This window comes from Danio rerio, chromosome 3, assembly GCF_052040795.2.
Source record: "Danio rerio strain M-AB ecotype USA chromosome 3, GRCz13ab, whole genome shotgun sequence".
In the NCBI taxonomy this organism is placed as follows: Eukaryota; Metazoa; Chordata; class Actinopteri; order Cypriniformes; family Danionidae; genus Danio; species Danio rerio.
The window spans coordinates 2757159-2783719 of NC_141023.1; the positions used below are offsets into that span (position 1 = coordinate 2757159).

At 38.9% G+C, this 26561-nt stretch overlaps 4 protein-coding genes across 4 annotated transcripts in view; 3 read left to right on the forward strand and 1 right to left on the reverse strand.

Annotated features, from left to right (window-relative positions):
- The window catches only part of plbd1a (phospholipase B domain containing 1a), a 522382-nt gene that overhangs the window by 149159 nt on the left and 346662 nt on the right, over window positions 1-26561 (forward strand). The window lies entirely within an intron of this gene.
- LOC147845398 (NAD(P)(+)--arginine ADP-ribosyltransferase 2-like) overlaps window positions 1-26561 on the forward strand; it is a 150921-nt gene that overhangs the window by 85560 nt on the left and 38800 nt on the right. The window lies entirely within an intron of this gene.
- LOC100007727 (interferon-induced very large GTPase 1) lies at window positions 92-16025 on the reverse strand. The gene is made up of 8 exons (XM_087243469.1): window positions 15941-16025; window positions 15099-15187; window positions 13834-14015; window positions 13541-13600; window positions 12816-13382; window positions 12132-12746; window positions 5962-8429; window positions 92-5807 (listed from the first exon to the last, which is right to left on the reverse strand). The coding sequence occupies exons 3-8, from the start codon at window positions 13853-13855 to the stop codon at window positions 1125-1127; spliced, it is 8415 nt and encodes a 2804-aa protein (XP_087099595.1). The 5' UTR covers window positions 13856-14015; window positions 15099-15187; window positions 15941-16025; the 3' UTR covers window positions 92-1124.
- LOC147845403 (NAD(P)(+)--arginine ADP-ribosyltransferase 2-like) lies at window positions 21351-24051 on the forward strand. The gene is made up of 3 exons (XM_087243835.1): window positions 21351-21429; window positions 21511-21593; window positions 22022-24051. The coding sequence occupies exons 2-3, from the start codon at window positions 21537-21539 to the stop codon at window positions 22829-22831; spliced, it is 867 nt and encodes a 288-aa protein (XP_087099961.1). The 5' UTR covers window positions 21351-21429; window positions 21511-21536; the 3' UTR covers window positions 22832-24051.

Genomic DNA, 26561 nt, shown 5'->3' on the forward strand with positions numbered 1-26561 from the left:
AAAAAATGTAATAATTACACAATATTAAAGATGTATTTAAATTACCTTCCTAAATGCATTGTCTGAAAAGTAATTTCAGGCTCAATTCTACTTAAATTTTAAAGTGAATTTATTTATTATTTAATCATTATTTCTATTGCCTATGCATAGAGATTTATTGTTGTGTCAAACAGGGTTTTTAACCTTTACTAAAAAATGTAACACTTGAACACAGAAGCATTAAACATGATCCACAACAAAACATTAAACATCACCATATTACATTCACCATATTGTTGTTTTCTTACTAAATGTTTCTTAAGCATGTTTAATCACCTTGATAAATACAGTATTTTTTTCTGCACACAACATGCGTTGGACAATAAAACTTAACCGTCTGGCTTTAGAACACAATAATTCATTGTTATAGTGCAGGGCCTTCTTTTTGTGGCCAATGCAGCATCAGTTGGTGTTGGGAATGACAGACACAAGTCCTGCACAGTGGCCAGAGGGATTCTGAGCCATTCTTGCAGAATAGTGTTCAGGTCACTATGTACTGCTGGTGAAGGAAAACGTTTCCTGACTCGCTGCTTAAACACCCCAAAGTGGCTCAATAATATTTGGATCTGGTGACTGTGCAGGCCATGGGGGATGTTCAACATCACTGTCATGTTCATCAAATCACTCTGTCACCAGTCTTTCTCTGTGTGTATCAGTGCATAATCATCATGATACACAGCACTGCCTTCAGGATCTAAATGTTTCTACATCTGTGTAAATCTAATTATTCATTTATTTTTTAATTCACACATTTGATATGATTGTGTGATCTTGTGTGTATATTTATGAAATACTGCAACATGTCCAACATGTGGTGAACACAACAGCAAGAGTCATGCTGCAATATGTGTATGTGGACAGTTTAAACTCAACTGAACTTAAAAATCTATAGATTTAAGAACAGTTTTTCACAGATATTGCTATGTAGAGCATCTTATATAATGCTGTAATACATAAAACCTGTACATGTTATTAAGAGTCTTCTCTCATGTTGTTTTGTCAACTGAACATTACATGATTACAGAATTCCTGAGGTGAGAAACACAAAACTTAATGTGCAAATTAAAAGGAATTTATTAGTTCACTTAAATGTATTGATCCAAACTCTCAACAGCGTTTTGTTTTGTATGTCTCCTCCATTCATCTGGTATCTCACCACTTCCCTCAAATGTTTTACTGTAGTATTTTTCCAAATCTTTCTGGAATCTGCACACAAACCATTTCCAGTAGGGCAGTTCAGAGAGATCAGGAGTGATGCTCCAGTCTGCATAAACTCCTCCTGCTCTTCTGTAATCTCTCCAGAGGACTAATTCAGCTGAGGCAGTGGGATAAAAAAATTGATCACTGGCTACTGCTGATGTGCAGATGTTAATACACAAGTTTCTTGTTCCTGCATTACACTGCCCATTCAGCCCAAAAACACGGTGGAAAGGAGCACTGTGATCTCCATGATGGTTTTCTATGGTGTTTGTGCAGATGGCCAGACAGAATGGACACTGAACCCAACAGCACTGACAGAAGTGATCAATCAGAAGCTCATCTGGCCTGAACTTATAGTCCAGCTTTACTGGAAATGTGTCTGTGTTGAATCTGCTGCTGATGTCTGACATTACAGCAGTAAGCTCTTGTCTGATCACATCTTCTAGGAGTGTGAAATCATCAACATCATCATGTTTGACTCCACTGAGGTCTTTTTCAGAGAAGATCAGCTGATCTGAGAGCTGCTGTGTGAAACTCTTCAACCACAAACCAGCATCTCCACTGTTGACTTGAACATGTTCAGTAGATTGATGTGCTGCGTTCATGATCTTCTGCTGCAGGAGTTTAATGTTCTCCTCCATCTTGGGTAAAACACTGATGCTGAACTTATCTCTGATGTAGCGACTGACTTCATCTCTGATGAAACTCTTGAAGTGATCTTTGGGTTTTTTAATGTAGTTCATGTATTTGTCAAAGTCTTCCTCTTCTGCCAGTGTCTTCAGGATGTGTTTCTCCAGATTTGTTCTGTTTCCATTCAGTGATTCACAGTTTGATCTCAGTTCATCTGCTAAATCTCTGGCAGTTTTCTTGCAGACAGTCTCCTCAACAGCTTCTTTCATTTTCTGACAGATGATCTCACCAAAAATGGCAGCTGATGTTGCTCCATGACAGTATTTCTGGAAAATTCTGTAGTGCTCTTCTTTCTTCTTCTCCAAACAGAGAACAGGGTCATTGTCTTCTCTGAACTTTCTGTGCTGCTCAGTGATCATCTTGCTTGATTTCTTACAAATGGAAAGAACCAAATCAATGAAGAATTGTTTCTTAAACACAAACTTTGCTGGTCCTCCATCATGTTCAACTAACCTTGCTTTGATGTAACCTGTTAGTTGTTGAATGTGGCTGATGTTGTAGCCAAGCTTTGAAATGTTAAACGACTGAATCATCATTTCTGTCTGATGAGCAACATCTGAGATTAATGATTTAATTTGGGCTTCATCTTCTTTACAAAGAGCAATGTGAAGCATCTCTTTTGCAGACATGTAAACATTTCTAAGAGGACCTGTAAGGTAAAAAGGACTAGATATCTTCAACTTCACATAATCAGAATGATTTGACACAGTGAAAATATCCCTGCTCTCCCTGCTACGACCAGCAGGAGCACTTTCAGAGGTCTCCCTGAGAATCTCTCTCAAATCTCTCATTATGTCGATGTCTTTGATTGGATGAGTGTCTGAGATGATCTTATTCATACACTCTTTCCAAAGCAAATCAAACTCTTTCTTTACTGTTTCCTCATCGTTTGCTTTATCTTTAAGTTTTAAAGCAAGTTCTTTGCTCTTTTCATAGAGAGTGTTTTCATGGTGTGTCCTGTGATCATCAATCTTTTCTTTCAGGTCTCGCTGCAGAAGAATATCATTTAATTTCCTCTTTGTTTCTCTCACAATGCTTTGCTCAAGCTCTTTGATTTTGAATTCAAATGATGTTCTCCACTGAATCAGTATATCTGCATCTGCATCTTTCTCAAAAAACTCAGTCATTGATTTTTTGACTTCTTCATTTGTCTCTTTTATTTTTTCTTGAAGATCTGTTTCATCAACTTTATGGATTGATTTATTTTCTATATTGTTATGCAATTTGTTCTCAATTTCACTTATGGCTCTGCAGAAACTCCAAAACCATTTGCTGTATTCAGTCTCCAGTTTCCTGTAGGCTGCAACTTCCAGAGAATTCCTGAAACTGAAGACAAACTGTTCATTCAGTAAAGCCTCAAAGAGGTCATTAATACGGTATTTTAAGTCTATCAGCATCAGTCCATGTGATATTGATGCATGAGTTTTAATAGTTTCTTTCAGTTCGTGGATATCATCACAGTATTTTGGGTTTGGTGGAGCCATTGGTGGACTGCCCTCCCAGAGCTGAGCAAAATACTTCACATCATTCTGAACATCAAATCTAATGACGTCACTGAAACAATCTGCATCACAGTCTTCCTCGTCAGCAGCAAGTTTGGTCATCCTATCCAGTGTTTCCAGCAGTCGTCTCCTTCCCTCCATGTTTTTCTTTCTAGCTGTGATGTCTGAAACATTCTGATGCACAAACACACAACTGGGATTCAGTCTGACCTTCTTCATCCTCAGGAAAGCCTGAACAACAATCTGAAGAACATCCTGCATCTCAGACGGGTTTTCTCCAAAGATGTTAATTAATGTCACATTTGCAAGACCAACAACAAATGTGGCCAATTCATTGTCATGATGTCTTGTTGATCTTCCAGTCAGTTCTAGAGCACGAAGACCCTCAGTATCAACAACCAGAATATAGTCAAAGTTCATCTGTGTTTTCATCTCCTCAGACACTTTGACCAGCTGCATGAAAGCTCCTCTGGTGCACCTGCCAGCACTGACGGCAAACTGGAGTCCAAACATGGCGTTCAGCATGGTGGATTTCCCAGAGCTCTGAATCCCTAAAACTGACAGCATAAAGACTCTGGTCTGGTCTCCCAGTTTCTGGATGAGCTGATCAAGAACAGCAGAGATCCAGACCAGAGGAACATGAGCAGCATCTCCATCCATCAGCTCCAGTGGAAACCCAGAGATCATCATCTCTGCTGCGAGACTCGGGAGAGAAGAGAAGTGAACCGGCAGATCTTTCTTGTTCTCCTTCACAGATGAACATGATTCATAGATCTGACCGATCTCCCTCATGATGTGCTCCAGACCAAAAGCTGCCCCTTGAAGATCTGCAGATATTCTCTTGAGTTTTTTAAGTACATATACATCAGTCTCTTTCAATTTTAACCCTGCTGACCACTTTTCATCATATTTGCGATGTAGAACAAAAAGATCATCAAGTAGGATTTCAAGCCATTTGAGAAAATGTGTCATTTTATTTGCACTTTTTAAGGTAATTTCTTTAATGAAAAACTTTAAGAAGACACTGATGTCAGATTCATGCTGTTTTTCACGGATTATCTTCAGTTCTGTTCGTTTTTTACTTATTTCCATTTCTATCTCATCTCCTCGGAGTCGATGTAGTTCTTTGTTCTTCTGACTCCACTGATGCCACAGTTTCCCCTGATGAGGCAGAAATGATTCTTTGATTTCTGTCAGTTTTTTCTCCTCCAGTAAACTGATCATCTGCTGTGCTGCTGCTCTTCCTCTCCTGCAGTCTTCATCATCTTCCTCATCTACTCTGATGTCTGAGTGTTTGGACACATCTTCAAGTCTGAAAGTGAAAAATGATTCTGAGAGACAATCACTTATTGCTCTTCTGAGTTCTTCAGATACTTCTGCCTGATTTCTGTCTTTCAGACTTATCTTATATTTTTCCTTCTTCATCTCAGTTACAGCAGATTCATCTTCAGCAAAAAGACAGATAAGTGGCTTTCTGTCTTTGTAAAGACTATTAATTGTTTCTGCATGTTTGTCTTTTTTGTCTAGTTTCTGTAGAAGTACCACATTGACTGAGGCCATCTCAGTGAGCATCTTCCACTGTTTCTCGTGGTCTCCTGCATCTCCATGTAGATTACAGAAGGCCACACAGTCAGTGAATTTATCAGTGTTTTTCCCAGAAGGGCAGAACCAGGCGATCTCCACCACTCCATCCATCAGGACTCTGGATCTGCTGCTGCCTGGGCAGTTCCTGTGGAAGAACGTGTTGTGTTTGTCATTGATCAGACTGTTCATCAGCTGAGACTTGGATGAAGACACAGAGCCAAACCTGAAGAAAAACACCATTGGAGTTTGTGCCTTGTAGATGGGCTGGGTTTGACTGATGGTTTCATTGTTGGTGTTTCTGATCTTCCAGCTCTTGTTGATTTGTCTGAATGTCCAGAGAGGAAACTCAATCTGTTGTGTTTCTGGATCAGGAACAAGCAGAGGAAGAGCGAACTGACACTGGGACAGTTTAGTGACCATCAGCTGCTTCAGGAAACCATCAGAAGAATGAAACACAGCCATCTGAACATCCATTGGGTGAATGAGTTTAGACTGAGTTGATGTATTAGACAAAGACAGAGCTAATATTTGTCCACTGTCACTTTCTCTCTGCTGTATTTGATTCCCTCTGGTCTCTTTGACTCTAATGTCTCTTGCTCTGTAGTCCATCATCAGTAGTTTCTGTATGTAAGTCTGAATCAGCTCCCCTTCTGCATAACAATCAGGAGACCTTAATGAATGTTCAGATAACTGAAGAACATCTGCAGCTCTCAGTTTGTATCCTATATTAAGGTGAAGTCTGTAAAATAGATGCTGTATGCCTTCTGTGGCTTCAATACCCCTGTTTTTACCCTGTGTAAATGACAATAAAACAATAATGTACACATACCATATATTATTATAAGGCAAAATAAATAAATATTTCTTAGTAGTTTTAAACAACTCTTGTCTGACATTAGCTGTTTTATAGATTAAAGAAAAACAGATACACATTGTGTTAAAATACCTGCAGTGAATCATCAGTTTCAGAGCAGATTTTCTCCTCTTTCTCTCTGTCGTATTCCTCTCTCCACTCCACTCGTCTCCTCTTCAGTTCTTCTTCATGTTCTTCCAGCAGTTTCAGATTCTCTTCATTTGTCTTTTGTTGATCTTCTCTTGTCTTTCTTTCTTCTTTCAGTCTCTTCTCTGAATCTTCTAGTTGTTCTTGCTTCTTTATTTCTATTTTCTCTTTTTCTTTGATTATTCCCTCCATTTCTCTCTTCAGTCTCTGAATCTGTTCATCTAAAATCTGCTTTTCTTTCTCATCCTTTTCTCTTCTTTTCTTTTCTTCTTGTATCTGTTTCTCCAATTCCTCTCGTTCTCTGCTCATCTGTATTTTATATTGTTCTTTTCTCTCTTTAAACTCTTCTTCTCTTCTCTTTCTCTCTTTGTCATGACTCTCTCTTTCATTCTCTATTCTGTTCATCAGTCTGTCTGTGTCTGTGTTGTGTCTGGTCTGCAGTTTTTCTTTCTCAGTTTTTAATTGCTCAGTTTCATGTTTTAGTCTCTCTCGTTCTCTCTTCATCTCCTCACGCATCTCTCTCTCTTCCTCCATCTTCTCTTTGATTTGTGCTTTGTATTTTTCTTCTCTTTCTGTATACTCGTCTTCACATTTCCTCTTTTCATTCTCTAATTTGTTCTTTAGTCTGTCTGTTTCTGTCTCATATTCAGTTTTAAGATTCTCTTTCTCTCTTTTTATTTCCTCCATTTCATGTCTAAATGTCTCTCGTTCTCTCTTCATCCCCTCTTTCATCTCTCTCTGATGTTTCTCTTCTTCTCTTATTTCTCTTTTCAGTTCTTCTTCTCTTCTCTTCTTCTCTGTCTCCTGATTCTGTCGTTCCTCCTCCATCATCATCTTCATTCTCTCTTTCTCTTCTTCATGTTTCTTCATCAGATCTTCTCTTTCTCTGTTCATTTGCTCTCTCTGGATCTTCATCTTGTTTTCTTCTTCTTCATGTTTAGACTGAAGATCTTCTTTCTCTCTCTCCATTTGTTTCTTTTCTTCTATCAGTTTCTCATTAAATTCCCTCTGCTCTTCTTCTCTTCTCTTCTTTTCTTGTTTTAGTTTCTCCCATTCCTCTCGTTCTCTCTTCATTGTCTCCTGCATCTTTTCTTCACTCTCTTCTTTCTCTTTAATTTCTCTTTTATATTTTTCTTCTCTCTCATTAAACTCTTCTTCTCTTTCTTTCTTCACGTTTTCATTTTCTTGCTTTAGTTCCTTATTTTCATTTTTAAATCTCTCTCGTTCACTTTTCAATTCATCTTGTATCTCTTCCTTTTCTTTCATTTCTTTTTTATATCGTTCTTCTCTCTGATTAAACTCGTCTTCTCTTCTCTTTCTCTCTGTTTCATGAATCGCTCGTTCATTCTCCATTCTCTTCATCAGTCTGTCTGTTTCTGTCTCATGTTGGATCTGAAGTTTCTCTTTTTCTCTCCTCATTTCCTCTATTTCACATCTAAATGTCTCTTGTTCTTTCTTCATCTCAGTCTCTTTCTCTATTATTTGTGTTTTATATTTCTCTTCCTTTTCTGTATGCTCCTCTTCTCTTTTCTTCCTCTCAGTCTCTATTCTCTTCATCAGTCTGTCTGTTTCTGTTTCATATTTGATCTGAAGTTTCTCTTTTTCTTTCCTGACTTCCTCTATTTCATTTCTTAATGTCTCTCGTTCTCTCTTCAGTTCTTCCTCTCTTCTCTTTCTCTCTTTCTCCTGCTTCTGTTCTTCTTCATCAATCTTCATCTTCATTCTCTCTTTCTCTTCTTCTGCTTCTTGAACTCTGTTCTTCAGGATCTTCATCTGCTGTTCTTGTTTTTCTCTCTCCATCTCTCTGAACATCTTACATGAGTAGAAACTTCCTCCGTTTGCCTTCACCATGTTGTCTATCTTCTCCAGTAGTTCAGACACTTGTCTTTGGTCTTCTGGCTCATTATTGTTGAACACATGGAATCTGTTTCCACAAGCTTCAATTAGTTTTCTAACCACAGACCCAGGTCTATCTAAACATTGATCAATAGTTGTGTTCTTCAGAGAATCTCCTTTGGTGAAGAGCACCATGGTAAACATTAGAGAGTGTTCACCAAACGTCTCCTGGATGATCTTCACTGATAATTCCTCTTCTTTAGTGAATCTTTGTCCCAGTGGAATCAGCAGGAGAAACACATGTGGTCCAGGCAGAATCATGGAGATGCAGCGTCTGATTTCTCTCTGGATCTCCTCATTACTGAGTTCAGTATCAAACAGTCCTGGAGTGTCGATCACAGTGATGCGTCTGCCATTGACTTCTCTTGTTTCTCTCTGACTCTGTTTGGTCACTGATTCAAAATAGTCTTCTGCTTTAAATGCTTTTCTTCCTAAGATTGTGTTTCCTGTTGAACTTTTACCAACTCCAGTTTTTCCCAGAAGAACAATCCTCAGTTCATCTTCACTCTCAGTTGAACCTGTAAAAGAGGAAATGCACCAGTTTTAAACTATTAAATCACATACACAGATGTTTGTTTCTGTGTGATGAGTGTTTTATATAACATGAAGATACACTTAATTTAAAGGGCACCTATTTTTCCCCTTTTTCAAGATTTAAGATGCGTCTTTTGTGTCTTCAGAATGTGACTGTAAAGTTTCAGCTGAAAACACCCATCAGGTCATTTATTGAACTTTTCAGAATATTGGCTTTTTTACTTTGAACCCACTGTAGCTGTTTTTGTGGCCTGTGCCTTTAATGCTAGTCCTCCCCACCCACTGTTCCCACATGCCTGTCAGAGTGTGCCTCCGTCTCCGCCTCGGCTGCATCAGATAAACAGCACAGTGACAGACATGAAGAAAGCAGATTTCATGTAACGTTTATGAGAAATACTACAGTAAGAACTTTCCAATGTTTATTTTATGTATTTGTTGTGGAGTTAATTCAAACTTTTTGATGAGTCAAACACACACAGCTTGTGTTCAACATTGCACTGATTTTGCACGCAGGTGTGACAGGATACAGGTTAATCTCGACTGTTGTGTGGATACCTGTTATGTTAATTCACAAAATAAACCTGATTTAATGTCCAGAAACCGGGATTGAAGCGTCTTCCTTTATAATTGTGCTAACGCGGCTGTGCTGATGAAGTAACGCTGAAGTAAATCACTAATTCATTGCACACGTGCACTTTTTTAGAAATGGTTAAACATGTAAAATTCACACTTGATCACATTTGATGATGATTGATTATAACAGATTGCTGAACAGATCTTTTATTCCCAGTTGCGCATGTCCTGTCTTCATATGATTATGTGTTATTATAGAGACATGTTAATACATGGCTGTCAATCAATTTGGTGGGCAGGGAAACCCCACTCCTACATCAAGTTACGGTCAGCCTCAAAATGGGAGGAATTTCGATCCTATTTTAACATCAGAAAATTAAAAAGAGACTTATTGTGTTTCTATCACCCCAATATGACTGTAGACACACTATATTAAACACCGGTGTGTCCAAACAGCTTTCAAGAGAGGATTTTTATTATAAGTGCCCTTTAAACTCTAAAATTAAATCTACATTCATTTGTAACAAAATGTATAGAATTTTCAGAAAGTTCAGAAAATTGCAGTAAAATGGGTTTCAATTTTCTATGCAACATTTTAATAGTTCTTTGACTGGACTGCGTACAGTTAAGAAGGGCTCATCCCTATGCCCTAATCTAGGGCTGCAACAACAAATCGTTGGCAACAAGTTTCATAATTGATTCGTTGTGTTGCGCAACTTGATTATTAAAAAATCACTTTAGTTCAGTGCGGAGTGGAGTGATCACGTGATACAGAGTTCGGCGCCTCGTAGACAGGGATGTGGAAGAAGGGAGCAACAGCAGGGTAAATCACTACAAAATCCTACTTTTGTTCCGTTTTGAAGTGAAGACCGTAAAATCTCTGATGCTGGTGTTTTTACTCGTTATCCAGCTCGATAAGCATGACAAGTTAGCGTTAGCTCGTTAACCCAGAGTGGCACTGAGACGTGTCATATTATCGCAATTAATTCAATTCAATTCAGCTTTATTTGTATAGCGCTTTTACAATGTAGATTTTGTCAAAGCAGCTTCATATAAATGGTCATAGTAACTGGAACAGGGTAGTTCAGTTTTTACTGTTTAAGTTCAGTTTAGCTCAGTTCAGTGTGATTTAATCATTACTGAGAGTTCAAACACTGAAGAGCAAATCCATTGATGTATAGCTTTACCGAGCCTGAACCATGCGAGGCAGTGGCGACAGCGGAGAGGGAAAAAAACTTCACCTGATGGGAGTGAAGAAAAAAAACCTTGAGAGAACCAGACTCAGTTGGGCACGACCATTTTATGCAGCGTTTATGTTTTAGACGTGTAACTACACACAAGTACTAGTAAAAAAATACATATAGAGTTTGTAAAACATGCAAGGAAGTCTAACAATCCATTGAAATATCATTTGCAGATGTGTTTTATTCAAATCAGATCAGGCACATGCACACATAGGGCTCAACCTGTGCAGTGCACATACCCTTTTTAGTCTTTGATAGAAAGTGCCCTTGAAGTGCCCTAGCACTTTTTGTCTATTAGTTCATTCATTCTTTTTTTATGCATCATTAGTATTTTGAAGCCATACAATGTTTTATTTAACAGCAAGGACCGCAATGGAATCAAGCCCAGGGCTGTATTATGTTTTTATGCTCGACAGTTTTTATTTCAAAATGTTAGGGATACTTGCATTTTTGTACAGCTTGTCTAAAATCTGTCAAATAAATGTTAATTCAATTCTATTTTGTCTTTCTCTCTGATTTATCAGAGGTCACCACAGCGAATTGAACCCCAACAATTTGGCTACTTCCCTGCACAAAGGATCATGGGTGCCTGAAGTGTCCATTAGTTGTGCCCTTTAGTCCATTAGTTGTGGGGGATCTTGTAAAAATACACCCCATTGCAGCATCTCTGAGACTTATGCTGCAATGTATTTCTCTGGTCAGGTATGTATTTATAATTCTTTGATTTATCTTTGATTAATGGATGTTATATTGTTACAGTCTCATCTCTGAATTGGCTTCCTGATGATTTATTACGTAATTGGCAGAATACAATTTTACCTGACAAATAAAATCTTAAGTTTTGATTAATTCTGGAGTTTTGCGAATTCATTGTATCCAGTAGATTAGAAGAGTCTTCATTACCTTTATAGTAGGGCATAATTGAATTGATTAATAGGCGCATTTGATTATTGTTAGCCATTGCGAGCCGATAACATGTAGACCTTTTAATCATCTAATCACTGGAAGTAGCAAGTTGTATTGGCATGGCTAAGGATCTGTTTTTTTAAGACTAGGTGAGCGTTATGCAACCTGCTTATTCAAATATAGTTAATCCTGCATCCTCTGACTATTTTCAGAGTGTCGACATATTGTCCGTGAGAAGAAACGCAAACCCGGGGTGTGGAACTCTGAGCGACGTTGGTCCCTAATGAACGTACAAATTAGAATATCGGACCTCAGAAAATATCTAACCTCTAAATTAAATCATAAATGATGAATGTGATCCGTTCTTACAATAAAAAATATAATCTAAATTTTAGGATCATTGAAATTGGAGTCAGATTGAATTCAGAGCTAAAAAACTAATAAAAATAAATTTTAATAATTAATAAAATTATTTTCAGAAGCACTAGAAAAGGCTTACATGCATTAAACCTTCGACCATGCTGTTAGTTTCGTCATTGGGCTGATAGATGGACTCCTACAGTTTGCTGGGCCAGGAGGAATTTATGTGTGGAGTTTGCATGTTTCTCCCAGTGTTGTGAATCAGGGACTAAGCCATAGAAAAGTTAATGAGTGTTTCTTTGTTTTCTGATTTATCAAGGGTCACCACTGTGGATTAAACCTTCAGTTACTCCGGCATAGTTTATGTGGCAGGTGCCCTTTCAGCCACAACCCAGGACTGGGAAACACCCATACACTCCTGCATTCATACACACACACACACACACACATATACTACAGCTAATTTAGTTCATCAATTCCCCTATAGCACATGTGTTTGGACTGTGGGGGAAACCGGAGCACCTGGAGTGTAAACCACTGAGCCACAGTTTACTTTTTTTTTTTTTTTTGTTAAAGATCCATTGATTATTTTCAAATCATTACCTTGTGTGAGTAAATGTGTCTCTTGAGAATGAAGTTTCTTCTTCTCCTCTTCATATTTCTTCAGTTTTTCCATCTGCACCTCCAGAAATGTCTCTGTGGAGTAGAAGCCTCCTCTGTTTTCCTCCAGCATCTTCTCAATGTTCTCCATCAATGTGGACTCTTGTGTTTTAGGATTAAAGTACTGATATCTTCCTCCAAAACTCTGAATGACAGCCTGTGTTTCTTCATTGAGTTCTGCTGTCTGATGCTCTGAGTTCTGCATGATGAGGATCATGATGTGTTTGTTGATTCTGGAGCTGAAGATCTTCTGGATCTCCTCCATTTCTGCTCTGTCTTCATTATTGAGTATAGCATCAGGAATAATGAGGAGGAAAGCATGAACTCCAGGATGACAGCGAGACACACAGCGGAGAGTCTGACGCATCACTTCCTCCTCTGAGAGCCCAGTGTTGAACAGAGCTGGAAGCTCCAGCACATTGATCAGACGAGCATGGAGATCCACGTCTGTCCTCACACTCTCTGATCTTCTGTGTGTGTGTTGCAGGATCAGCTCTGAGATGGAGGATTTCAGTGAGCCGTCGCTCCCACACACCAACACATTCAGCCTCTCACAGTCTGAAAGAGAAGAAGAAGATTAAACACCCTTCATACAGCACCAGAAACATCAGATATGATCACACTTACCTCTTTGTGTGGCCTGTTGTTCAACTGAGAAATACTTATAAGCTTCATATTGAGCAGTAATCAGGTGTCGTCCCTCATTGCTCCGCTCGATGTCCTCAAAGGCCTGCAGAAGATGATCAGCAGAGCTGCTTGTCTGAAGACTGAAGTGTCTGTTGGAGCACGTCTGGATGATCTTCTGCAGGATCTGATTGGGTTCAGTGGGCTCTTGTGTGCTGAGCACCAGGGTGTGTTGAAGAAGGCGCTCAGAGAAAGAGTCCTGCAGCTTCTCCACACGCTCTTGATCTTCTGCTGAACACTGCTGATGTTGGAGGAGCAGAACCACCACATGAGGTCCTGGATCAGACAGACGCACACACTCTCTGACCGTCTGTGTGATCTGATCATCTGAGATCTGTGTGTTGAGCAGCTGAGGACTGTTGATGAGTGTCACATGTCTGTGCTTTAGTCTTCCTCCAACTCTCTCCACAACATCTGGAGGAGCTTCACTGTCAAACGCTGATCGACCCAAGATTAAGTTTCCCACACGGCTGTTCTCTGACACACTTTTACCCAGGAGAAGAATCCTCACTGCAGAGTGAAAGAGTGAGTGAAATCACTTCATACAGCATATTTTATATGTAACATTTCATGATGAAAATTTAGCATCACAGATAAGATGTCCAGATCCACCAGGAGAAGTTCAAACTAATCTCTTTTGCTTTGATGAAGAAAAATTGTAGACTTACTCGAAGGAGGTTTGTCTTTGCTCCTCTTTCTCCTGCGAGGAGGATTGCAGGCAACAGTCTCTGTATAAAACAAAGCCGTACAGTTCAGAAATTTGACATTTATCTCAGTAAAATATTAATAAAGATCAACTTGTCACTCAGACTTGCTCTCCTCATGACATGCTCGAAGTGAAATTCTGAGATCCTGGAATATTTCTTAAGAATAAAACCTTTTCAATTTGTAAGTTTACGAAATATACAAATTAATTTTTAAAATTGTGTACCAAAGCAAACAAAAGTCATTTGGTGCTCACCTGAGTTTTCATTGTTTGACATTTTGATGTTGTGTTTCCCGTCCGTCTCCCTTTTCAGTCTTTATCTGATCATCTTCTCTGAGTTTTTTTGCCTGCCTCTCCATCATCCACTGAGAAAGCTTTAATGATTTTCAAACAGCAGCACAGTCCCTGTTCATTTCCCCACACATCCTTGAATAAAGCTGGTCATTTGTACATATACGTGAGGAGAACATATTGAAACTAAATGAGGTATATTATTGGGTAAGTGACATATTACAGCTTAGAATTGAAGATATTTGAAGAGTTTAGATGAAAAAACCTCTAAGTACCGTCTGAGTTTTTCTCTAAAATGAGCATTTTTATCTGACCTCTGCCTGTTAAATGCTGTTTTTCCCTTTTGGATTTGTTTGCTGATTGTAAATATTTGTAGTATTTGTAAGTAGGGAGCTTGACAGCATTTTCTTTTATACCTTCTTTCAAAAGTTCGCACTTAGATACTGTTTGACAACTTGTTAGCAAGTTAGCAGGTTTGGCATGCTGTCCCGGGAGAGAACCCTGAGCTCGGAGATAGTTGAGCCCAGGGCTTCCGCCAGGTCCATAGAGCGTGTGAGGGGAGTACGAGATCAGGTGGTTCTCGAGAGCTCCCCTCTGCAAAAGAGGAAATGAGGAAAAGGGGTGGATGGGAGGTTTCTTCAGGAAAACGAAGATAAGGGAGTAGATCTTAGCTAGGTTACTTAAAGTGAGTTTGGATCAATCTGATTGGCTAGCCAATGAATGTAGATGAGTGGCCAGCTGCAGTCAATCATATCACGAGCTCCTCTCGAAATTAGTTTGTGAAACTTCATTTAGTTGATTTTTTTTGTGGACAAGGGAGTAAGGTAAGAAAGTGTATTTTATTTTCTTTCTTTTTGCTGAAAACAGGAAATTTAGAGGCGATTTAAATTTAGATTGTTTTGTTTATTGTTTGGCCTGGTCAGCTCCTGAAGTTGAAAAAAAGACAAATTTTGCTTGAGAAAATCATTGTGAAAATAAAATCTTAATATATTTTCTAAAGCAGCATTGTGTGTGTAGTCTTCATTTTCATTTTGCGTCCTTACTCCTAGACGGGGCGTAACACTCCTGTGTATGTTTAGTAATATCACTGCTATGGAGAAAGAGAAGTCCTTTTCCTGTTATTTAAAGTGAAAAATCTCAACATAAAGAAGGTAAAGAAAATAATTTCTATGGAAATTTCAGATGGCGCTTAGAGGTTTTTGCATCTGAACTCTTCATTTGTCCTTTACCTGTACTGAACATGTCTCAGTTTTATTCTGTCCTCCATCTGTTTCTTCAGCCGATCATTTTTTCTGATCCTTGACATCTGTTCAGTTTTCTGAAAGAGACTTTATTGATTTTTTAAATCATTAATTATAATTCATAAACTATCTAAAACCCCATCACAGTTACACAGTGCATCTGGAAAGTATTCATAGCGCTTCTTTTTATCCACATGTTTTTATGTCACAGCACTATTCCAAAATGGATTAAATTAATTGATTTCCTTAGCATTCTACACACAATTCCCCATAATTACAATGTGAAAACAGAGTTTTTGAAATTGTTGCAAATTTATTAAAAATAAAAAAGCTGAAAATTCACATGCACATCAGTGTTCACAGGCTTTGGCGTGAAGCTGCAAAAGTAACTTGCGTTACATTTTTCAAAAATCAAATGTTACTAGTTAATAAAAGTAATTCACTACTTTACTCGTTACTTAGATAAGTAATATTATTACCTGTTCTTTAACTTTTCTGGTGCTACACCACAAACCCTGCTCACACAGCAGAATCACACCATACTATACAGTGGCTGCAATACTGTGAACCTGTGAATTTGTGCAGCAATTCTGAATTATGTTTCTGCAGTAATGTCCAATACAAAACTAAACTAAACACACTTCACATTTTAATCAACACTGAACACGTTCTTCAGCACTCGTTTGTTTTTAGCACAGCTCTGACAGTGAAAGTGAAACTGATGATACTGCAGCTCAGTTACAGAAATTCCCCATTTAAATCAATGATTGTTTTAGTTTTTGTGTTATATTTAGTTGTATTACTCAGAGACAGTGTTTATTTGGAAGTACCTGTGTGTTGAGGTTTTGATCATTATGATCCTCTCCTTGTAGCCATCGTGAGATCGGGAAGTGTGTGTGTCTGTGTGTGTGTGTGTGTCTGTGTGTGTGGGTGGAGTCAGTGACCCAGCAAAAACCTGTTTCTACCTGAACAACAGGTGTTTCTCACGTAAGTCTGCTACATGCCTCTAATCTCTCTGCATTTGTTTGCCTTTTTATTCTTTATTAGTTCAAATTCAGTTGTGAAACACTTGTTGGAATTAAATTGTCAAAATTCATTCTGCAGGAAAAAAGAAAGAGCTTCTGTTCCAGCCAATGCATTTATTTAACTATAATATATAACATATATTCATTTAAGTATGAAATAAGATAAAATAAAGGCTACAACAACATGTGTGGGGAAAATTCAAGCAGCAGTTCCTAAGAGGGAAAGTAGCAAGCAAAACACACACACACACACACACACACACACACACACACACAAAATAAACTTAATTCACTGCAACTGAACTTACTTGGGGTCTGTTCTTCGTACGTGGATTACTCAGTTAGCTGGATTTGGATGTTGACAATTTGACACGATCCAGGATCGTTTCGTTCTTCAAAGCTGATCCGAGAGTTGTTGTCATAGCAACAGTTCTGCTAGGTCAAACCTGATCGAAAGCAGGTTCAATTCATATAAACAGGATTAGATCGGCTCAGTTCAAGCAAAGATAATAGAGAAAGTATGTTCCGAATTCTGATATTTTCTTACAGTAGTAGTTATATACACTTGGGAAAAGAGTAAATATTTTTAAATATATATAAAGTTATAGTCATTAATAAAATAAATAAAGTTATACATATTAATAAAACTTATGCGAGCTGCACCCTCGAAATGAAAGTACAAAGAGAAAACTTATTGATATGAACTTTTTAGATCGCTTTAGAACAAATTGTGTATAATAGAAATGCAGAATATGTGACTTTTTTTAAAGCAATAATACATTTATGCACTCATAAACATGTTTTGATAGTTAATATGTCAGTGATTTGATGCTTCACAAAAGTTGCAGACGCCTTTACCAATATCAAAATGCTTTTGTAAACAACCAGTTATTCTTTACACCGATTAAAAAACGGCTACTATAATAAAGAAAATCTTCTCTAAATGTAGAACTAAATACATTGATTTGCATTGAAATACATGATGAATACTCTTGACACATGAGAGTGTAAAGCCTGCAGCTCACAACAAATGTGGAAGGTTATTCCATATTTAACAAGCCGTTTACTGCTAATTTGATGTAATTTTGCTCACATGGATAATTGAATATTAATCAGATGATGTCATTACGCTGCTGTGCCGTCAGCCAATCGTTGCATTGCTGATCATGATTTCGAGGATGGATAGATCTGTCCTTCACAACACACGCAGCGATCTCAGATCAGTTCATCCAGACATTCTAATCTGATTCGCGAACTTGTTTGAAGAACCAAATTAGCCAGAGATCAGTTATCAAGATGAACAGATCCAGGATCTGCCAAATCAGCTTAGATCATTTAATTAGCAAGGTACGAAGAACAGACCCTTGATGTTTTAATAAATGAGTTTGAATCATGTTTTTTACCTTGAGTGTTGAAGAGTCCAATTGCAAAACATATGTCATATCACTCTTTTTTTAAATCTGTTAAGAGGTTGACTTTTCATTGTACAGGAATGATGGAAAATGTACTGGCTATGCTATGGGTGAAAACACAGTCAACAGAGTACAGGCAGTGGCACCGCTAGTGGGTGAAAAAGTTAACTGAAAATATTCTAGTGCGCTTATAAATACCTCAGGTTTAAATATTGGTACCTAAAAAGTACAAAAGTGTACCTCTTGAAAGCTTTTAGGTGCTAATTGGAACCGAGTGAATTGACGAGGCTCACAGGCTGAGTACTTCTGTCAGAATGCTTTACTCTTCACATATCCCTCAACTAGGCTTACCATGACCTAGTACTGCCATCTAGTGGCAAAAAGTGGGGAAAAAAAACAAAAAAAAACTTAAGAGGGCTAATAATTCTTACTTCAACTGTATATACGGTGGGTACAGAAAGTATTCAGATCCCCTTACATTTGTCACTGTTGTGTTGCAGCCATTTGCTAAAATCATTTAAGTAAATTTTCTCCTCATGAATGTTCGTTCAGCGCCACATATTGACAGAAACACACAGAACTGTTGACATTTTTGCAGATTTATTAAAACAGAAAAACTGAAATATCACATGCTCCTCAGTATTCAGAGCCTTTGCTGTGACACTCCTATATTTAGCTCAGGTGCTGTCCATTACTTCTGACCCTCCTTGAGATGTTTCTACACCTTCATCTGAGTCCAGCTGTGTTTGATTACAATGATTGGACTTGATCAGGAAAGCCACACATCTGTCTATATAAGACCCTACAGCTCACAATGCATGTCAGAGCAAACGACAATCATGAAGTCAACGGAACTGCCTGAAGAGCTCAGAGACAGAATTGAGGCAAGGCACAGATCTGGCCAAGCTTACAGAAACATTTCTGCTGCACTTCAGGTTCCCAAGAGCACAGTGGCCTCTATAATCATCAAATGGAAGACAGTTGGGATGACCAGAACCCTTCCTAGAGCTGGCCATTCAGCCAAACTGAGCTATCAGGAGAGAAGAGCCTTGGTGAGAGAGGTCAAGAAGAACGCAAAGATCACTGTGACTGAGCTCCAGAGATTCAGTCAGGAGATGGGAGAAAATGTAGAAAGTCAACTATCACTGCAGCCCTCCACCTGTCCGCAGAGTGGCCTGACAGAAGCCTCTCCTCAGTGCAAGACAGGACTCTAAGATGGTAAGAAATAAAATTCTCTCGACTGATGAGACCCAGGTAGAACTTTTTGGCCCTAATTCTAAGCGGTAGGGGTTTCAAATCGTTTTTTCGGTGCACTGCGATGCAGACGCGGACAATTCGGTATCGGTTCAGTAATAATCATAACCGGTTATTACTGACGCCATTTACCTCATATGCGCTCTGTCGCGAGGGAGGCGATCGCGAGTATTTACAGCGCTTTAACTACTTAAAACTTAAACTGTACACAATTTCACTGTGTGTGTTTGCTAGATCAGTCTTTCACTGACATATACAACAATAGCCCCTATTTCACTGAGATCGAGAGAGTGAAAGTAGCGTACTCCATTTCTCTCTCTCTCTCGCTCTGTCTCTCTCTCTCTCACACACACACACACAGTGGCCCATTTGACCTGCTGGCGTGGCTTTTCTCCTCTTCTCAGCTGTTTTACAGCGTTACTTTTGCAACCAGAAACGAGCGCGTGTCTGCAGAGTTTTCTCCACCGTGTCTATCATACATCAGCTGTGATCGCCGCTGCCGCCTGCTGCTTATCAGCATCACTCATCTGTGAAGAACGCAGCGCGCAAGAGCCAATCGCAACCGTTTTTTTTTTTTGTTGAGGGGTCTGACCAATCAAAGGGGTGTAAGAGAACTAGACAAGGATCAGAAATTGTGCTGGATATTTATATTTGTTTATATAATTTGCTAAATGCTCGTTTTGTTTAAAGTTACAGTTTATATTTCTGACTGTATTAAATGACAAAATTGTATTACAAATAGTATATAAATACAAATATATTCATACATTTTAATACAAGAACTGCTGCTGTGAAGAAAAGATAAAACTGTGTATGGAAAGCATCGTCAATGCACCGTGATGCACCGAAATATCGAAATGAACCGAATCGATGGCATGATAATCGTAACCGAACCGCACCGTGAGACTAGTGTAGGTTCACAGCTCTACTAAGCGGTATGTGTGGAGAAAAGCCCTGCTCATCACCTGTCCAATACAGTCCCAACAGTGAAGCAGTGGTGGCAGCATCATGCTGTGGGGGTGTTTTTTAGCTGCAGAGACAGGACGAGTGGTTGCAGTCGAGGGAAAGATGAATGCAGCCAAGTACAGAGATATCCTGCAAAACCCTCTCCAGAGTGCTCAGAACCTCAGACTGGGCCAAAGGTTCACCTTCCAACAAGACAATAGCCGCGTTTCCATTGTCACATCCGCGATCACCTACAGCCAATGAGAGAGCGGCGTTCACTAGTGTGTGTACCTGCAGGCCAGCAGGAGGCTGGGGGAGAAGTTTAAAGCGCTCATTTTTAGTTTATTTGGACCCAAGAAATGAAGGAAAAACTAGTGTGAATTTGGCAGGAGCACTCGTAATATCACAACTGGGTCAAACAGTAAAAAAGTTGAGGAGAATGGTTTATTCTCTTCAAAAGCCTGGTGAGCAAATATGTACATTTTCTAAAGCTAAAGTCTTGTTTTTTCATTATGTAGTCATTAACTTAAGATATACCATGTGACCTTGCGTTGTTTCCATGTCACTTCTCACGTGTGTTTGGTGGTGAGATGTAGTTTGGACAAAGTTGTTGGTGATTCTTCCTATTATAAAGTCATGCAGTGTGAACTCTCCTGTCGCCGATCCATCTTGCAGTGTAAACAAAGCAGCGACAGAACGCTAGCCCAGATAGTCATGCAGTGTGAAAACATCTGTGAAAATCCTGCAGTCTGAACTCGGCATTAGGTGTTTTAAGCCAGTTTAATATGTAAGGTTAATTTGATTCAGCTTAACGTTAAGGCAGCCAGTACTTTCCCTACAGAAAAGTCCAACCTAAACCAGCCTAGGCTGGTTGGCTGGTTTTAGCTGGTTGACCAGGCTGGTTTTAGAGGGGTTTTGGCCATTTCCAGCCTGGTCTTAGCTGGTTAGGCTAGGAAATGACCAGCTAAATCCAGCTAAAACCAGCTTGACCAGCCTAGCCAGGCTGGGAGTCCAGCCAAAACCAGCTATGTCCAGCTTAAACCAGGCTGGTCAAGCTGGTTTTAGCTGGTCATTTTCTAGCCTGACCAGCCAAGACCAGGCTGGAAATAGCAGGAAACCAGCCTGAAAATGGCCAAAACCCCTCAAAACCAGCCTGGTAAACCAGCTAAAACCAGCCAACCAGCCTAGGCTGGTCTAAGCTGGATTTTTCAGCAGGGTTTACAGTGTAGGTATTTTTTACCTAAAGGTATTATTAAAATATGGATATATTCCTGTTGAAATGTGAAACAACCGTCTGTCTTCCATTTTAATTGAGAATATGCTTCTGTATATTAATCATATGGTGATCTCTGTTGAGTTGCAACTAATGTGAGCTGAAACAAACCTGTTAAAAGCTAATTTACATATATAAATATATTTTCATTAGCCTTACTCTGTGTGGTGTGAAACCACACACACATATAGAGCTCAGAGGTGTTGCGTTATGATTAAAGTGTTTAGTTGAGCTAAATGCATCAAGATCACACTTCAACACACACACACAAACACGCATTAATAATGTACATATAAGACAACTTACAAAGTCTGAAGGGTCATTATTGTCGGACAGCAAGAGGCATTACTCATCTGATCTTCTTGCTCTTGAAAACGACACTGAATTTGAGGAAAACACCAGAATCGCAGGTGATTTTTAATCTTGAATATATTATTCAAATCTTATAGACATATTTATGCTGACATGTGAATCAACCGCTTGTCTTCCAGCACAGTATTGAGAGGGATTTGTCAGAATGGAGATGTTGAGGATCACTGAAGCTCTTCTCCTGATGTTAGCAGCTCTTCTCCAGGTGAGATTGAGTTTCAGAGTTAATATCACAGATATGAATATTCATGATCCCTGCTGAAAAATCCAGCTTAAACCAGCCTAGGCTGGTTGGCTGGTTTTAGCTGGTCGACCAGGCTGGTTTTAGAGGGGTTTTGGCCACTTCCAGGCTGGTTTCCAGCCATTTCCAGCCTGGCCAGGCTGGGAGATGACCAGCTAAAACCAGCTTGACCAGCCTAGCCAAGCTGGGAGTCCAGCCAAAACCAGCTATATCCAGCTTAAATCAGGCTGGTTTAGCTAAGACCAGGCTGGAAATGGCTGGAAACCAGCCTGGAAATGGCCAAAACCCCTCTAAAACCAGGCTGGTCAACCAGCTAAAACCAGCCAACCAGCCTAGGCTGGTTTAAGCTGTATTTTTCAGCAGGGATGTGCTCATTCTGCTCATTTCTGCAGGATCACACCAGCGCCGCTGCAGAAGCACAGGGTTACCCTCTGGATATGGCGCTGAACTCAGTGGACGACCAATTCTCCATCTGCAGAGCCAAAATGTCACGTCTGGTGGAGAAAACCTATCTGAAAGAGGAGAGATCGAACTCAAATCAGTTTAATGAGCTTTGGCAAGTAGGTGAACAGAAAGCGGTGCGTGTTTGGAATTTTCTCAGAAGGTTTAAGAAGAAACATTCGATTGCCATCTATGTTTATACGTACGCTAGTGAGGATATTAATAAGGTTGTATATCCTCAATTCAATGAAGACACGCGTAATGGCAAACAGAACTACATAGACAAGAGATACAGATGGTATTCACTTTACTTTCTGTTGACTGATGCGGTTCAGATTCTGAGGAAGGAGCAAAAAAACAAGTGCTATGACACTTTCCGAGGTACAAAATCGACATTTAATCTCCACAAGTCTAAGGAAATTCGCTTTGGTTCGTTTACATCCTCATCTAGTAATAAAGATCAAGCGAAACGGTTTGGCAAAGTTTCGTGTTTTGAGATCCACACTTGTGAGGGCGCTGATGTGGCTAAATATTCATTCACTGGTTATGAACGAGAGGTGCTGATTCCTCCATATGAGAAGTTTACAGTCACCGCTGTCTTGACAAAAACAGATGACCAAACTCTCTGGTGTGAAACTGTGTATAAACTGAAGCGCTCTGGGAAAAGAAGTGATCTGGACTGTGCTCTGTTCAAGAAAAATACACTCTTTCCCCAAACTCTTGACCAAGCTGACAGGGGTACTATTATAATTCCATTGTAATGTTTCTACTGGAAACTTTAGGGAAACATTCTAACAACATTAGTTTAATGTGATTGGTGATTGTAATTGGAAATAACATTTTAAATAACGCTCAGAGAAAACTGTAACGTGATGCAAAAGTTTTTTCACAAACAACAATGTTAATAACTGTTAAAAACGATTTTTGAATATAAAAGCCTTCCACAATAATGATTTTATAACATACTGAGAACGTTTGGGAAACAGTCTTACAACTATTAATGTGGATTGAATGTTCTAATAATGTTTTAAATGACGCTGTTTAATATAACATATATATAATATAATATAACATGTGACTGAAACATTTGTATAACTGTTACATTCCTCAGTGTTTGAATGTGTTATTGTGTTTGGTTTCTGTTCTCTCTCTCTCTCTCTCTCTCTCTCTGTCTGTTCCTGTTTACCTGTTTCTCAGCTGGGTGTGGAGGAGAGGAGGTTGATTGATTGCACCTGCTGCTCATTGCCCGAGCTTAAAAGCTTGCCAGTTGCAAGCCACATTGAAGCTTGCTTTTATAGTGTGGTCTCTCTCCTGCCTGGTTGTTTTGTTGAAAGTTTATTAGTGCTGTTGTGCTTAACTTGTTGAAGTTAAATTCTGTTGTATAAGCTTTTGAAGCCAGTTAAACTCTGCTTTTAAAAATTAGTGGTGGGCAAAGCGAGGCTTCGTGAAACACTGAAACAGTCGAAGCAAATGTGTCGAAGCTTCGAAAAGTTTCGAACCCCACTCTACAGTGACATCTAGTGGTCATTTTTTATGTATTGCTCTGAAACAGCTTCAGCTAAGAACAGGTAAACAAATTGAGGCATTAAAGCCTACTTTGTATACTTGATCCTTCAAGTAATTTAGTACAGTGGTTTAGGTATCAGCCTACCATGTGGGGATAGTCAGTGGCGTAGCGCAAAATGCGGAGGCCCCCCTGCAGGGCTCGCTGACGGGGCCCCGTGATGGGGGGGGTACGTCATACGTCAATTTGCATATCACTGGCGTCATCACGTTCTACCGTTTCTGTTTAACAGCATATGGTTAATAAAGGGGTATTTATAATTGCACTACACTTTATATAAGCATGTTTATTTAACTACATTGATTGCTGTTTGAATACAGTATATCATTATAGATGTGAAACGATAGTGAATGTGCAGTAATCTCTCATATGAAATAAACTCAGACAAGTTCAGAAACTGTCAATAAAATATCTGTGATTGTGAACAAGAAAAGAATAAACGGTCCAAGTAAATTGTTAAAATAAAGTAGAAGTACATTGGTTTGACTGTACAAGGGAAATACCTTCACACTGCCTTTGCTAAATCATTTGTCGTCGGTACGCAGAGGGGTGATCTGCTCTCGGGCTGCAGGTGGGAGAAGCTGCTGTAGAGGACTGACTGAGCCGCCTGTCAGTGCTGTGAGGCGGGGGAGGGGCCGGCGGCATCACACGCAGCTCATTGAGAAGAGTAGGGACGGTACGGTATGGAAAAATGACAGTCTAAAAAAATCTCCAATAACACACAAAAAAAGTCGCTAGATTTGTCGCTAGGGGGGTCTGAAAAGTCGCTAAATCTAGTGACAAAGTCGCTAAGTTGGCAACATTGGCGGCAAGCAATCAGAATGAAGTAGTCCACCGCTTGAGAGGTGTGCAGAGAACACAGACCTGTGAACTTTGGTTCCGACCACAGTTGTTCCCAACAGTTTATTGAAAATCGCGACGACGCGGGGCCCCCTAATCACGCGGGGCCCCCCCGCGGTGCGTGCCCTGCGGGCCCGTCCGCTACGCCACTGGGTTGACAACGTTTAGGTTGCAACATATCCAAAGACTTTTAAATGGTTCTGTTGAATATAAGTGGTGTGCTGCTGCTTTTATAATTTTACACAAGCTTGGAAATCTTGGTTTAGATAAGACTCTTTTTCTTTTAGACCCTAAAAAATTGGACACTTCTGTTTTACCGATCTTCTACAAGAACATTTTTAAAGTGTGGAGTCTTTTTGTCTTTAAACGAACAATGGATATACTGTCACTTCATTGGCTTCTGGAAGAACCTTTAATTCTTGGAGCACGCTTTGACATATCTTCAGAAGGGACATACCCTGGTCTTAACAAGGCACTTATAGACAATAATGTCATCAAGCTGCTACATTTACTTGAATTGACTGATCGTGATTTTAAGCACTCTGAAGAAGTTGTTAAGCGTTTGGGTTTCAGGTCTGCTCGCCTAATTGAACAGGCAATTCTGAGATGGAGAACTGTCCTTAAACCGGCAGAATAGTTGTTGTTGTCCAGTCTTTGGGATGGAAAAAGCATCCCGAATCCAACAGACTCTTTCCCACTTTTATATATTTCGGTCAATACAGAGAATTTTTCTGGTGTCCTTTTGGAATCTGTTGATTCAATGTGTGTTAATTTTTTATCTTGTACTGGAAAAGTTTTGTATAAGTTTTGTGTGATCAACTTAAATAAGAAAATGTTAGACAAAAGGAGTGACACTCCATGGCGTGATTTTTTTAAACTTGAGAATGAAGTAAAACCTCAATGGAGAGCACTGTACAAACCACCATTAATGAAAAAAGTTGGTGATTTGCAATGGAGAGTCCTTCATGGGGCTATAGCTGTAAACTCTTTCATTTCAATTTTAAATCCTGAAATTAGTCTGCTATGTCCTTTTTGCAATGAAAGAGAAACCATTTTTCATGTCTTTGTGAAATGTGTTAGATTGGGTCCATTGTTTAAGTTATTGCAAAGTTTTTTTGCTAGATGTTGGGAAACTTTCTCGATTGAAACTTTCATCTTCGGTTTTAAATATGTAAGGAGTAAGAGATTCTCTTGTCAATTACTGAATTTTATACTAGGACAAGCAAAAATGGCTGTGTATGTGAGCAGAAGGAGGAAAATAAAATAACAACATAACACACAACATAATGAAAATAACACACAACATAATGTAGTAATTGTTTTTTTAAACATGATACAAGCAAGAGTCTTAACTGATTTTAGTTACTATATACAAATGGATGATTTAGAAACTTTCGAAAATATTTGGTGCTATAATAATGCTTTGTGTTGCATAGATGAAAACAATGTTGTTTTTACACTTATTTGAAATGCATAGTTTTTCATTGATGTAAATTGAATTGACTAATTTATAGTAATATTGTGTTTGTTTTAATGTAATAAAGTTTTTGTAAAAATTGAAAAAATTAAATCTCTCTCTCTCTCTCTCTCTCTCTCTCTCTCTCATTTTTTCACATTTTTTTTTCACATTTTAGGTGTTTTATTGGCATGACAAATAGCTGTACATTCGTATTGCCGAAGCAGTGCAGCGTCGCTGCGTACAGACAAGACAGTGCAAAAAGGGCAGTAGTGCAAACAAATATGGACATAAAATATAATATAGAAATAAAGAAAAGAAATGTAAAAAAATTAAAATAGATTAATAAAAATAACAATATATCAGTAAAACTAAAAAATATGAATAAAAATAAAAATAGATTAATGGTAATTTGTGAAACAGGATAAAAGTGGTGACAATATTATAAACAGTAAGTCCACGATTAAAGAGTTCCTGTGTTGTGTGTTGGAGACAGTGGAGCGGATCATTGTGGGTTCCTCAGACGGTGGCAGGAGTGCACAAACTGAGCTGCTAACACACAGCAGCACACACACTCCCCCAGTAGGATGGGCAGTTTCTCATTGTTTGACAGGGACTCAGTTTTTGTGTG